Here is a 13,974-nt window from a genome sequence, read left to right on the forward strand (position 1 = left end):
GCCTCTGATACTTCCCTGTTACCCACAAATGGATCTGTTATTCTTCTGTCAGCTCTTATTTCACTAGGAGATAGCATTTCCTAATATATATAAAGGGCCGAACCCAGTGTCTCACATGTGGTAGGTGCTCAAAAAATGTAGTTTATACCATTATCACTGAGGGCCCCTTCAAGCCTTGCAAAGTTGACATGGCGTCTTTCACCGACTCTGTGAATGTGGCTACTTTCAGGTTCCACATGTGGCAAAAAGCCATTATATCGGCACAGAGCCCAAATCTTCATTGATTGGAATTGTATCTACTAGTGAATCAAAAACTTACAGAATAACCCATTACAAAGAAAGGAGCAACTGGTTAGTGTTCTGTTGGCTTTATCGATTATGGTTGGCCTGGTTATCATGGTTCGTTGAGATACGTGGATTCTTTGATAATTCTGCCAGCAGCACAGGGAGGTTGCAAAGTAGGTGAGGTCCACTTCTCACCACCTTCCTGCTCATTTTTGGTCCCCCTCTGACTCTGTCCCAACAACCCTAACCTCTTTCTTGGCATACGTGCCTTCATCCAACAGATTTCTGGACATCCTCTTTGGGTTGGATTCTGCACTGGGGCCCTGGGGACAGAGCAAGGAACACAAGCTGAGGTCATCCTGAGTAAGCAGGACTGCAAGATGGCTATTTGGGATTTGGGAGTCAGAGGAGATTTCCCTAGAGAAGTAATATTAAATCAGGACCTGACAGCTGAGGATAGGCCAATTAGGGGGAAGTTCTGCGGAAGGGGCCTTCCAAGCTGGGGGAGCAGCAAGGGCAGATAACCAGAGGAGAGAAGCCATTTGGCACATTTTACACGCAGGCTGGGGGAGCTGGGAGCTGGAATGGAGTGAAGGAGAGTAGGCGATGTGCTGGGAGAGGTCGAGTCCTGTGGACCACGATACAGAGTTTGCATTTTCTTCTGCTTATAGTGGGGAGCCACCAGAGAACGAAACAGCTGAGTAATGTGATCTGAATTCCATTGTTAAAGCAGCATGAAAGGAGGGTAGGGAGGTGAGGATGGAGGCAGGGAAGAGAGTGGGAGGCAGGGTCCAGGGAGAGAGGACAGACCTGAACTGGGGTAGGGGAGGGCGAGGCAGTCAGATGAAGAGGCTGGGTTCTGGAGGGGCGCATTTGCTACCCTGAGCACTTCTTGTCTCTCATCAACTCGCAATCCAAGAGGGCCCACTAACAAGTAAGAGCATGTCTATACAGAATCAATCACAGGACAAGTGCTCGGTGCACTAAACCGGGTGAGATGCACAGGGAAGGGGTGATGCCCCAAGGACGAGAATGTCCACCACTCCAGGTAGGTAGAGATATTTCTGGTTAGGAGGCCTTTTAATACTCAAAAAAAAAAAAAAAAAAAAAAATGAATAAAATCACACTGGCCCTTAAAAGATGGCTTTTGCCTGCCAGAAATAAGAGAAAATGTTGCTTGCTTTCTCATACTAACTGTCTTCGAGGAGGCTGATGCGCTCATTCCCAAACTGTCCCTCTTCTTTTTTTTTTTTTTTTTAAGATTTTATTTATTTATTTGACAGAGAGAGAGACACAGCGAGAGAGGGAACACAAGCAGGGGGAGTGGGAGAGGGAGAAGCAGGCTTCCCGCAGAGCAGGGAGCCCGATGCGGGGCTCGATCCCAGGACCTGGAATCATGACCTGAGCCGAAGGCAGACACTTAGCGACTGAGCCACCCAGGCACCCCTGTCCCTCTTCTTGAGATCTCAAGGATTCAACAACCTTCTTTTAAAAAGCAGTGGCTGACATACTACTTAATGTTCGATAGAGAAGTACAAATGCTTCCAGGAGTAACTTCCATTTCTTTGCTGGAAGAAGCTGCGCCTGGCTGTGAGCTCTCATGGGGTTTCAGTTGTTTCCTAATGCCCTATAAACTAAATACTTCCTTTTCTTCTTTCCTTCTCCCCACCTCGTGTGTTACAGGTTCTCTTAGCGCTGGATGTGACAACTCTGGACGGTGCAGCTGCAAGCCGGGTGTGACAGGAGACAGGTGTGACCGATGTCTGCCAGGCTTCCACACGCTCACTGACGCCGGGTGCACCCGAGACCAAAGGCTACTGTAAGCACCTGCACCCCCCCCCGCAGCTTCTGCCATGAGGGATGACAATGACATTAACATCCGTGGCCGCTTCCGTTACTGAGCACCAACTGTGTGGCAAGTGCTGTTTGAGGACTTCCCGTGGGTTATGCCATTTAATCCCTACAGTAAGCCTCAGAGGTTAGGATTAGCGTCACACTCATGTGGAAGATAAGAAATGTAAACCCCGAGGGGTTAAGTTTACCCAATATTACTGGTGGGGGTGGACCTAATATTCAGGCCCAGAAACCTACGTTCTTCACCCAGATGATTGCCCTGCTTTAGATGAACGAAGATGGAGGTAAAGCGCCCTCCAGATTCTTACCTGGGACCCATTTTGACCCAAATGAATTTGGACTAGAAAAACTTCTCTGCACAGTTTTATTACGTTTTAGTTTGAAGCATTCTCTATCCCACGTCATATTCTTTCCCAGAAGAGTGGCACCTGGGTGACTCAGTCGGTTAAGTGTCCCACTCTTACGGTTAAGTGTCCCACTCTTGATTTCGGCTCAGGTCATGATCTCAAGGTCGTGAGATTGAGCACTGTGTTGGGCTTGAGCTGGGTGTAGAGTCTGCTTGAGATTCTGTCTCTCCCTCTCCTTCTGCCCCTCCCCTTGCTCGTGTGCGTGCTCTCTCAAAAAAAAAAAAATTCTTTCCTGGCAGAAGATGGAGCATACATTATAAATCACATAAGCAATCAAAGGGATGCAGAGCTGGCAGGTATGGCATGGCTTAGGGGGAAGGGAGCTCGGCAGGAAGGGCGTCAGCTAGAAGGTGCCCGCAGAGGATCACTTCCCGGTGCCCCCTTTTCCAGCCCCTTGCCCTCCATGTTGGCGCCGGCCTGGCTACCACTGTCCCAAGTTCTCTCACCCTTGGGCCTCTGCACAGATTGTTCTCTTCCAGGCTTCCCTGTCCCCTTTTAGACTGTCTTCAGAGACCCTTCCTTCAGCCGGGTCTGCCTTTGGAAATGCTTCTAAAGCATGAAGTAGATCATATCACTTCTCTGCTTGCCACCCTCCAGTAGCTCCCTGTCCTCTCAGAATGAGATGGAGACTTCTTTTGTAGGCCAGCAGGGCTCTGCAAGATCCTCCACCCTCTGCACCCCCAGCAGTGGACTCCCACTGCTTTTCTCTCTCCCCCTGGCCCCCTGCACTCGGTCCCACCAGCCTGCCTTCCCTTCTTCAAAGGAGCCAAGCCAGGACCTCGGCCCTGGCCTAGAGCACTCCTGGTTCCTACGGGGCCACAGAGAGCCTCACGGGCTCCATCCCCACCTCATCCACGCCTCACAGAGGCCTTGCCTGACCAGTCCCCACCCCTCCAAGTTCTGACTGATGTTCTTCACATCTCTTGTTTGTCTGTCTCTCCCACCAGAACGAAAGCCCCGTGTTGGCTTTGTCTTATTCATACTGCATCCCCAGTGCCCAGAGTGGGGAGAAGCACACAGAAGGGGCCCCCCACCCGGTTCCAGCTGGCCTTAGGCTTCGCTGCCATCATTGTTCATGTTTCTGCCCTGCCTGGAGACTCCTAGAGACCAGGATCCTATTTCTTAGTGTCCTCAATGCTTAGCAACCAGTAGATGGTGCCTAATGTTTGTCAAAGGGTCCAGATAAAGTGGTGTGGAGGGGCTAGGACAGGAGGAGAGCCTCACAAGTGAAAGAGGAGGACTGGGAAAGGGATCTTCAGGGAGCCTGACAGCTTGGGACTCTGACTGAATGAGAAATGTGAGGGGGAGGAGGAGCCCATCCCGGTTTGGGTAGGATTTGGATGGGGTCAAAGGGCAGTCAAAGGGGCGAACAGTAGGGAAAAGACAGATTTGGTTTTAGACCCATGAGATAGATGCCTATGACTGTGTGCCCATCTGAGTGATACTAGTCAGTAGCCAGAGCACTAAGAGATTGTGCCAAAACTAAATAATGGAAACACTGAGAAAGTCTTGCAACCAAAAAAAAAAAAAAAAAATCAGCCAAACTCAGCAATTCCTCTCCTAGGAATACACTCAAGAAATATGAAAACATACATATCTGCGTAGAAACGTGTGCACAAATGCTCCAAGCAGCATTATCCATAGTAGCTAAAAACGTGGAAACAACCCAAATGTCTATCAGCTGTTGAATGGATAAGCAAAATGTAGTCTATCCATATGATGGAATTTTATTCAACCATAAGAAAATGAATTATTGATACATGGATGAAGTATAACATTGGATGAACCTTGAAAACATACTAAGTGAAAGAAGCCAAACACAAAAGGCCACAGATTGTACAATTCCATTTACAGAAAATGTTCTGAAGAGGCAGATCTGTAGACACAGCAAGTACATTGGTGGTTGCCTAGGGCTAGGGGGAGAAAGGGAGGGTGATCGCTAGGGGGAGAAAGGGAGGGTGATCGCTAGGGGGGAGAAAGGGAGGGTGATCGCCAGGGGCACAGGGCTTCTTTCTGGAGTGATGAAAATGGTCTACAATTGATTGGGATGTTTGAGAATCTACTAAACTCTACTAAATTCTACTACTCCGAGAATCTACTAAAAGCCAGCAAATTGTACATTTTAAATGGGTGAATTGTATGGTATGTGAATTGTGTCTTTTTAAAAAATGTTTAAAGATTTGATTTATTTATTTAAGAGAGAGAGCATGAGGAGTGGGGAGGGGTAGAGGGAGAGGGAGAAGCAGACTCCCTGCTGAGCAGGGAGCCCAATGCGGGACTCAATCCTAGGACCCCAGGATGGTGACCTGAGCTGAAAGCAGACACTTAATTGACTAAGCCACCCAGGCACCCCTGAATTGTGTCTTGATAGAAGTGTTGCAAAAAGAAAGAACTAAATAAACGAAAATAGCAAGTGGATGGAATCCATCACAATGAAAGCAGTCATCACTGAATTAAACAATAGAGAAGCAAATGATAAATTAAAAAAAAAAAAAAAAAAAACAAAACAAAAAATTAAAAAAAAAAAAAAAAGCAACTGAACCAAACAGTCAACCAAACTAAAACCAAACCAAACTGAACCGTTTAGTGATGGATTTGGCTCACACTCTGGCTCCAACCCCTCTTCTCCTTGAGGGTGGGTAGCAAGCAGTTCATGGACCAGCTGTCACCCTCAGAGTAGCGTGGGCCTAGACAACCAAGTCCTTAAAGGGCCTGGGAGAGATGAGCGTGGACAAGGGGAGCCGAGAGGGGCCTCAGTGAAGACGAAGGATTTACTCAAGTTGGTGACATTTACTTAGAAGCACTTGATCTTTATGTGGATAGCCGGGAAGCATTTGGAGACACATCCCTACTTTTCTTTGTCTTCTTTCCTAGAGACTCCACATGTGACTGTGACCCAGCTGGTATCTTGGGGCCCTGTGATGAGGGCCGCTGTGTCTGCAAGCCAGCTGTCACCGGAGAGCGCTGTGACAGGTCCGTGTGAACTGTGGCCCTGCGGACACAGCAGGGAGAGCCTCTTGGCAGCTAGCGTGAGAATTCATCCTCTGAGTGCAGTTGTGGAAAAGGGACACGTAACAAATAGAGACGATCTCTGTCCTGCCTGCTGGCCTCAAAATCCTAGCTTTTTAAAAAAAATACAGCTGAGCCCCCCAAATCTCCCTGGACCCCATCCTTTTGCAGGGTCCAGGGCCCCAGGGAGTCCCCTTGCCAGCTGACTCCGAATCCCAGGTGCTCCCATACAAGGTGGCATGCGATGATGAGGTCACCTGACTCAGCTTGGTCCCAGAAAAGGCCTGGCCTAATTAAGCATGTTGCAAAAATGCTAGTAAGAGGAAATATGGCCATATATAACCATCATGTGCAGCAAAGGAAACGCCCAGGGATGGGATGGTGCTTGCATGCACACACATGAGCCGGGAGGAGAGGTAAGAGCCCTTTGGGCCCCGGGCCATGTTGGGGCAGGTGGCACAGGAAACAGCGATCCACCCTCCGTTGCTGCTTGCGGACAGTCCTTAAGGACAAATTGCTCAGACTTAAAACGCTTCCCTCCCCTACAATAGCTGGGAGGCTGGGCGCAGAGGTAAAGGCGTTCTCCCCGTTTCCTTAAAAGTAAGAAAGCAGTCCTTTGGCATCCTGACAATCACTTGTACCTGGGCAGGGAAAATACCAGATGCATTCCCAGCTTGTGTTTCCAGGGGCTTCTTCACTGCTGCAGTGGAGGGAGGGGACCACAGCTTACGTGTTAAAAGAGGAGTCACTTTTTGAAAAGGTGTTTCATTTCGAAGTGTCAGACAGAAACAGAAAACTACATAAAACAAATGTTGTCAGCACCACCCCTTCTAAGAAGTAGACCTTCACTAAAAATGTGCCATCCCAATGGCAACAACACCCTCCCTCCTTTCGAGAAGTGACCACTGTTCTGACCTCTGTGTGATCACTTCCTTACTTTTCTTCATAATTTATTACCTGGTTACATCCCTCAACACTGTCGTTGTTTTGCCTGATTTCCTTCAGTTCCTCCCTTCCCTTCTTTTTTCATTCCCTCCCCTCGCTTTCTGTGCCCCTCCCCCTCTTCCTTCCTTGCTTTTTAATCCCTTTTAATCTGCAGGTTCCTCCAAAGAAACCATAATGATTTTTTTTTTAAGCCCTTGCTCTGTAGAGAAAAAAAAACAATGCTTATTTACATACAGCTGTTCTCTGAAGCGTTTATTGTTCACAGTTAACCTGCTTTTCTATAATTTTGCACAATATACAGACTCCCCTCATAGGGGGCAGTGGATTAGACCACATGACTTAGAGGCAGATGGACCTGGTTTGAAAATCTTTTCTCAGTCACTTACCAGCTCTATGACCTCGAACAAGTTTCTTAACCTCTCTGGCCTGGGTGTCTTCATCTAAGAAAATTGGAAATTGGGAGCCTGGGTGGCTCAGTTGGTTAAGCGTCCAACTCTTGATTTCGGCTCAGGTCATGATCTCATGGTCATGAGATCAAGCCCCTCATCAGGCTCCGTGCTGGGCATGAACCTGCTTAAGATTCTCCCTCTCCTTCTGCCCCTGCCCCTGCTCATGCTCGCTCTCTCATTCTCTTAAATAAATAAATAAATAAATAAATAAATAGAAATTGGAAATGACAACTCCTATCTCATAGGGTTGTACCAAGGATTAAATTGGAGAACATACACAAAGTGCCTGCCATAGCATCAGTGCTAAATAAATGATCATTGAAACTTTTATTATTTCATGAAGAAGGATGAAATTAACTTGAACGGAGAAAAACAAGTCCTCCCCAGCTTTTCCTTCTTCTCTGTGACCCCAACATCTGCGACTTGCCTGGTAGCTGTGGTCCTCAGACAAGCCACTGGCAGGTGGGACGCCAGCCTACATTTTGCTTTTGTAGGGAGCCTCCAGCCATCCTTCTTTGTCATATCCCCACCTGCCCCTTTCCCCGTGGACAGAGCAGGGATATAAGGGGCAGGGATGGTGGGCAGCAATTAGTGTTCTTGTGCGGGCCAGGACAGCTGAGCAGGTGCTGGGGCCGGGACATTTATCTTTCCTTTCTTGGCCCCACCTCCCACTCTTTGCCCCCATTAAACACTTGCTCTAAGACAGGGCCAGCTCTACGTCCCCCCTGCCACAACCCTTCTTGTCCCGCTCATGTGACCTCCATTCAGTTCCTCACCAGGGATGGGGAAATCACTAAGTTCCCAGGCCACCAAGTCCAGCGTGATTGTGCTCTACCACAGGGACAGAAAAGTGAACGTTCATGCTCTCTCAGTGGGGGCTGTGACTATCCATCCTGTCTGGGAGTGGGGATGGTATGTGTAAGTTACTATTTCCCAGTTCTGGGAATTAATAGGGCCAGGCGGGAGAGAAAGTAGAAAAGATCAGTCATCATATTCTCTATGTGAAATAAGAAGTAACTTCTAACATTGTCCTGATCTCTAAAATGCTGCCACAGGTGTCGACCAGGTTATTATCACCTGGATGGGGGAAACCCTGAGGGCTGTACCCAGTGTTTTTGCTATGGGCATTCAGCCAACTGCCACAGCTCTGGAGACTACGGTGTCCATAAAATCACCTCTACTTTCTATCAAGGTAAAGTGTTCTGTTTCTAGAATTTTGTTTTTAACATTGTATAGAGCTTTATGCTTACAGATGACCTCCTCCTCGTCACAGCTTGGGACCTTTGCATAGTCTTTAGCAACTCTCTTCTGGCTTTAAAGGACATTATTTTGTCTGGGCAATAAGGCAGATCCTAATGTCTTGAAAAAGTCATAGCTGCACAGCTGACTCATGCCGGTATATGAATAACTTAAAAGAATAACTAAAAAGAGACCAGATTTTCATCTCCCTGCACTTCCCACCTCCATGTATTTTAAAACCACAAAAGAGCCTTTCATTTGGATTGGGGGGGGTGGGTTATTGAGTCTTCCTGGAATTCACACTCATTAATAATACTGCTTTCACGGGCGCCTGGGTGGTTCAGTCAGTTGAGCATCTGACTCTTGGTTTCAGCTCAGGTCATGATCTCATGGGTCGTGGGATTGACCCTACAACTCTGCTTGAAAGATTCTCGCCCTCTGCCCCTCCTCCCACTCACATGTGTTCAATCTCTCTCTAAAATAAATAAATAAATCTTTTTAAAAAATACTGTTTTCACATACATTACATGAGTTAATGTATGTGAAATTAGTTATCAAGCTACAAAACCCTATAAAAATCTAGGAGAGTGACATGATTTCAACTTTGAGTTTCTGTTGGAACATACTGGACCCTCCCGACTCACAAAGGCCAGACCCTGTTTATGTAAATAAAATAAAAGTATGAACTCTACAGGCAGATGAAAACATGCTCTCTTATTATGAGAATCAGACTCAAAGAAGTCAGAGCTGCTGTGGGGTGGGAGCAGGTGAAGTTGAGACCCAAGTGGAGTGGGGCATAGGACATTTTAAGGACTGCACACGAATGTGGAACTATTAAGAAACCCCACTAGCTGTTCACCTCTAAGACTTTTTGGCAATCAAGTCTTGCCTTATTTAGCTCAATAGATGATGAGGTTTGTCCGTCAAATGCAGAGTGGTTTTATTTGCATTCCAGATGTTGATGGCTGGAAGGCTATCCAAAGAAATGGGTCTCCTGCAAAGCTCCAGTGGTCCCAGCATCATCGGGACGTGTTCAGCTCAGCACGACGATCAGACCCCGTCTATTTTGTCGCTCCTGGTATGTACGGTATTTTTCTTATAGAAGCCAACCTGTAAGCCTAGAAGTCAGGAGAGAAAAATGGAGTTAGCAAATGTGAAAACCATATCACCTGGTGTTCAGAAAAGCAGTATCTCCAGAAGACAGTTGGGGCTTCAGCCCTATTGACAAAGTCATGATACAGTAGAACAGGACTGTGTATCCAGGCAGATGGTCCCTGGTTGAGGTTCCTACTTCCGTCAAATGGGAAGTTTCTAGGTTTTCCATCAAGACAAGAAATAAAGACAGAGGTCACATCTGTGGATCTACTGAGAAGCAGATGGAAAAGTGAAAATAAGGTTTTCTCAGTTTTAACCACTTGTACATTAAAAACATGTATTAGTAGTTCATTTCATTAGCTACTATGTGGTGTTCAGGTAAGTTGTCCTCTTAACCTTTCCAAATTTCAGTTCTCACAGCTGTTAAATGGGGATAATAATTCCTCCAAGGATTATTAACATCAAACATAATGAAGTCTGTGAACTATAAAGCATTATGTAACAAATGGTACTATTCCCAACATACCCGGGACCTTTATGTCCCAGGCATTCACAGGGCCATGCTGTGAATCATCTAATACATGGAATTGTCTTACAACGTGGCCCTTTTAACATGTCAGTCACTAACTCTCCTTTGTAGCCAGGGGCAGTATGGCCACATCCATGAACTGCTTCTTCTGGAAGGGTGGTTGGGGGCATGGTGGCACACTGATGACACAGGACTCCAACAGAAATCACCAACATTAATGCAAACTTGCTAGCTCGTTTACTTCTCCAGTTTCACACCGATCTCAGTCTTTTCAAATTCTGTTTCACAGCCAAATTTCTTGGGAATCAACAGGTGAGCTATGGGCAAACCCTGTCTTTTGACTACCGTGTGGACAGGGGAGGCAGACACCCATCCGCCCACGATGTGATCCTGGAAGGCGCTGGTCTACGGGTCACAGCTCCCTTGATGCCTCTGGGCAAGACGCTGCCTTGTGGGATCACCAAGACTTACACGTTCAGGTAAAAAGAGTGACTACAAGTGGGTCAGGTAACTGAAGTCCCCTTCCTTTGTTCATGCATTCGATCATTCATTCTTTTAACAAGCTTTTCTGAGCACCTTGCATGTACCAGACATGGTGTTATGTACAGAAACAGGACATGCTTCCTGCCCTCAAGCCCTTGACAGGCTAGTGGGAGAAAAAGATAAACAGAGTATTACAGTGTGGCTTGTGAGTGACAAGATAGGCAAGGTGGGCACAGGTGTTTTGAACACACAGAGGAGCACAAGTAACCCACATTGGAGCGATCAAGGGGAGCTTCCCAAGAAAACATGACAAGTGAAGAACAGTTTTCTAAGGATAGAAAGGGGAGCGAGGGGAAGGTGAGCAAGGCAGGGGAAATAATCATGCTTGAGGACGTTTTGTGCATTAGGAAATTCTAAGTAGTTAAGCATGAGTGAAGTGTGGAGTGGGGGAGAAGAATACAGTGAGAAGTGAGGTCAGTGAACTAAAGAAAAGAAGTTGGGTTGTTCCTGGAAGGATTCCAGTAAAAAACAAAAACAACATTTGAAAGACCAGTGCAGGGGAAGATGGTATGATGCTGTGAGATATCATCATGCTAAATGAAGAAGTATTGGACGTGTCCAATGTAGAACGTGAAAGCTGACTTTTGAAAAGAGTAAGTGAAATGTGCTCAGTTAACAAACCATTTAAACAACAAAACCAAAAATTAATGGTAGCTCTCTTGAGGGTCAGAGCTTCTTGAACTCAGCAATGTTCCTGATATTAAGTTTTGTGTGGCCAGGAATAGAAAGTGGTCTCTGAGGACTCGGGCCAGCACTGGATGCCATGACCCCTGGGGCTGGGCTTCTTGCACTGGGATGCCCTCCATCACTTCCTGTGGGGTTCATGCTCCCTGCAGAGAGAGCAAACTCCAAGTTCAAGCCTACAAGGATGCAGCTACCCATCCTTCATCCCCCTCTAGGCAGGGCCGTGAAGGGGCTTAGCGGTTCCCACCTTCTTGGGCATAATTTATATCGTGTATACAAATTATAAGACTTGATAAGAGTTGTATTTTTAAGCTTTGGGCTTTAAATCCCTCAGATTAAATGAACGTCCAAGCAGTAATTGGAGCCCCCAGCTCAGTTACTTTGAGTATCGGAGGTTACTGCGTAACCTCACAGCCCTGCGGATCCGAGCTACTTATGGAGAATACAGTAAGTGACGAAGGGAAATGAATTTCTCTCTTAGGTTTGAGTTTGTCTCAGCTTCCTGAGGTGGTGACAGTCTCCAAACAAGTAGGTAAACTACTTGATGGTTTTTATGGAGGGTCTCCGATTAGGTCTAAATTCTTATATTCTAGAAGTTGTTAAAAGTAATGTTCCTCTAAAAAGAAGTTAACACCAATGAAGAGTGAATGATGCTCCTTTGCTTAAGAGTCTCCAGATTTAGATGAAAGCTGATTATTTGAAGAAGATAATCTACAACGAATGGGCTTGTCCCCTTAGCTAGGAAATGGCATCTACAACTCAGCCCTCTATTCCTTGAGTTGCTGCTCCTTGGGGATTATACTCAGTGCTACCGTATTCAGACATCACCTGTACTCTTTTAACTCCTTTTATTGAACTTCATATGGGGGGGACTCCGATCCCAACTGGAATTCTGTAAATGTGAGTTCCTTGAGTTTTTTAGCACTTATATAAACAGGAAGCATCGCTCGCTGGCATGCCTAATTTCCACATCACTAACGAAGCAAGTCCAACAGGATATAGAAAAGGTGTTTATTAACAATTTTATTGAATCTTTACTTCGAGCCAGGCACATTATAATATATGCATTGTCTCATTTCATTTCACAACCAACATGGGAGGTCCATACCACTGTTACTTCTCTTCCACACTTGAGGAAACACCATGGTAGCAAGTTGTGTGACTTGCCCAATTCGCACAGCTAGCGAGGGTGGAGCCAAAATTTAAACCCTGCCTTTCCTGACACCACAGCCTGTGCGTCAGTCAGGACGGATGGCGGTACGTCTACCCAGGGCATAGTGAGTGAACGCCACCTGTCTTTGTTAGTGAGTTAAGAAAAATAAAATCCAAAGAGAGGCCTGCCTTTAGATCTTTCAACCTCACCACTTGCTCCTTCTAACCTGATCTCCGTGTGGCAGGCACTGGGTACCTCGACAACGTGACCCTGATTTCAGCCCGCCCCATCTCCGGAGCCCCAGCTCCCTGGGTCGAACAGTGCGTGTGTCCCATTGGCTACAAGGGCCAGTTCTGCCAGGATTGTGCTTCCGGCTACAAAAGAGATTCTGCCAGACTGGGACCTTTTGGCACCTGTATTCCGTGTAACTGCCAGGGGGGAGGAGCCTGCGATCCAGACACAGGTGCGTGAAAGGACACCTGGCCCAGGTGGCCGGGGGCGGTCAGGTGACTGGGGTCTCCCGTGCAAGAGACAGAGCTGTGTAAGGAGGACTCTGCCTGCACTCACTTCGGAGATGGGAAAGGATTAGGAAGGTAGGGCTGGAGTCAGAGAAGATGGACATGGGGCTTTATTACACTCAATCCTTTTCATTATGGAACACGCCGCGAGGGTGTGGGAAAGGTACCAGGTTACAGGAGATGGCTGTCATGGTTCAGTGCTGGGGGTGTTGTTGGTGTCAAGTTTCAATTGTTTGGAGAGATCAAAGGCAATGTCAGGGCCTGAATGAATGTGCAGACAAATGGTGTCAGGCCATGGGTGGGGGGGGTGGTAGGAAAGTGTTACATTATGGGTGGGAAAGGAAGCTAGGTCTACTGAGCATGGGGGAGCCGCATAAGAGTCAGGGTCGTGGCCAGGTTTAGAGTTGGTACTGGGGCAAAGGTGAATGCCGGTGCTCAGGCATTTCGGGGAAAGCTTCAGAAAGGAAGATTTTGGTTCCAGAGCTCTGCCTCCCACGCATCACCCATATTACAGGAAGTGTATTGTTTTACCCTGCTCGTTTCTCTGCCCTCCCTTCTTCCTCTGCCTCCCAGGAGACTGTTATTCAGGGGATGAAAACCTTGACATCGAGTGCGCCGACTGCCCCATCGGTTTCTACAACGACCCACACGACCCCCGCAGCTGCAAGCCGTGTCCCTGCCACAACGGGTTCAGCTGCTCTGTCATGCCAGAGACAGAGGAGGTCGTGTGCAATAACTGTCCCCAGGGGGTCACGGGTAAGGCCCCACACTGCTGCCCCCGTGCCAGCACCATGAATTCCCGTCAGTGGCTGCTATTCCAAACAGTCTCTAGGGGATTATAATTACTTAGGGTTACTGTAGAAGGCCTCATTCTAAAGATAAGAATGCTCCCGAAGGGTGGATGGAGGAAGGGCAGGGCATGGTTCATAGGGGATGTACGTACGGTTAACGTTGTTTTAGGTTTGTCACTAGGAGATGAAGTTTTCAGATGAAATACGTGGTTTATTTTAAAGATTTTATTTATTTATTTGAGAGAGAGAGACAGACAGAGATAGTGAGAGAGAGCACGAGTGGGGAGGAAAAGGAGAAGCAGACTCCCCACTAAGCAAGAAGCCCAACTTGGGACCCGATCCCAAGACTGAGATCATGACCTGAGCCAAAGGCAGATGCTTAATCGACTGAGCCACCCAGGCGCCCCGAAATACGTGGTTTAACTAAGCTTTACACAATGAACCAGGGTAGAGAAGGGAAACTTAGTGGCCTT

General features: G+C 47.2%; 1 protein-coding gene across 1 annotated transcript in view; it reads left to right on the top strand.

The window, feature by feature from the left end:
* LAMC2 (laminin subunit gamma 2) overlaps positions 1-13,974 on the top strand; it is a 58,273-nt gene that overhangs the window by 24,902 nt on the left and 19,397 nt on the right. Inside the window, exons 4-11 of the mRNA XM_032393185.1 lie at positions 1,969-2,104; positions 5,421-5,519; positions 8,005-8,141; positions 9,144-9,266; positions 10,102-10,291; positions 11,374-11,486; positions 12,437-12,655; positions 13,284-13,466. Coding sequence (XP_032249076.1) covers positions 1,969-2,104; positions 5,421-5,519; positions 8,005-8,141; positions 9,144-9,266; positions 10,102-10,291; positions 11,374-11,486; positions 12,437-12,655; positions 13,284-13,466 — 1,200 coding nt within the window. The remainder of the gene's footprint in view (positions 1-1,968; positions 2,105-5,420; positions 5,520-8,004; positions 8,142-9,143; positions 9,267-10,101; positions 10,292-11,373; positions 11,487-12,436; positions 12,656-13,283; positions 13,467-13,974) is intronic.

This window comes from Phoca vitulina, unplaced genomic scaffold (genome assembly GCF_004348235.1).
Source record: "Phoca vitulina isolate PV1807 unplaced genomic scaffold, GSC_HSeal_1.0 scaffold71, whole genome shotgun sequence".
Lineage (NCBI taxonomy): Eukaryota > Metazoa > Chordata > Mammalia > Carnivora > Phocidae > Phoca > Phoca vitulina.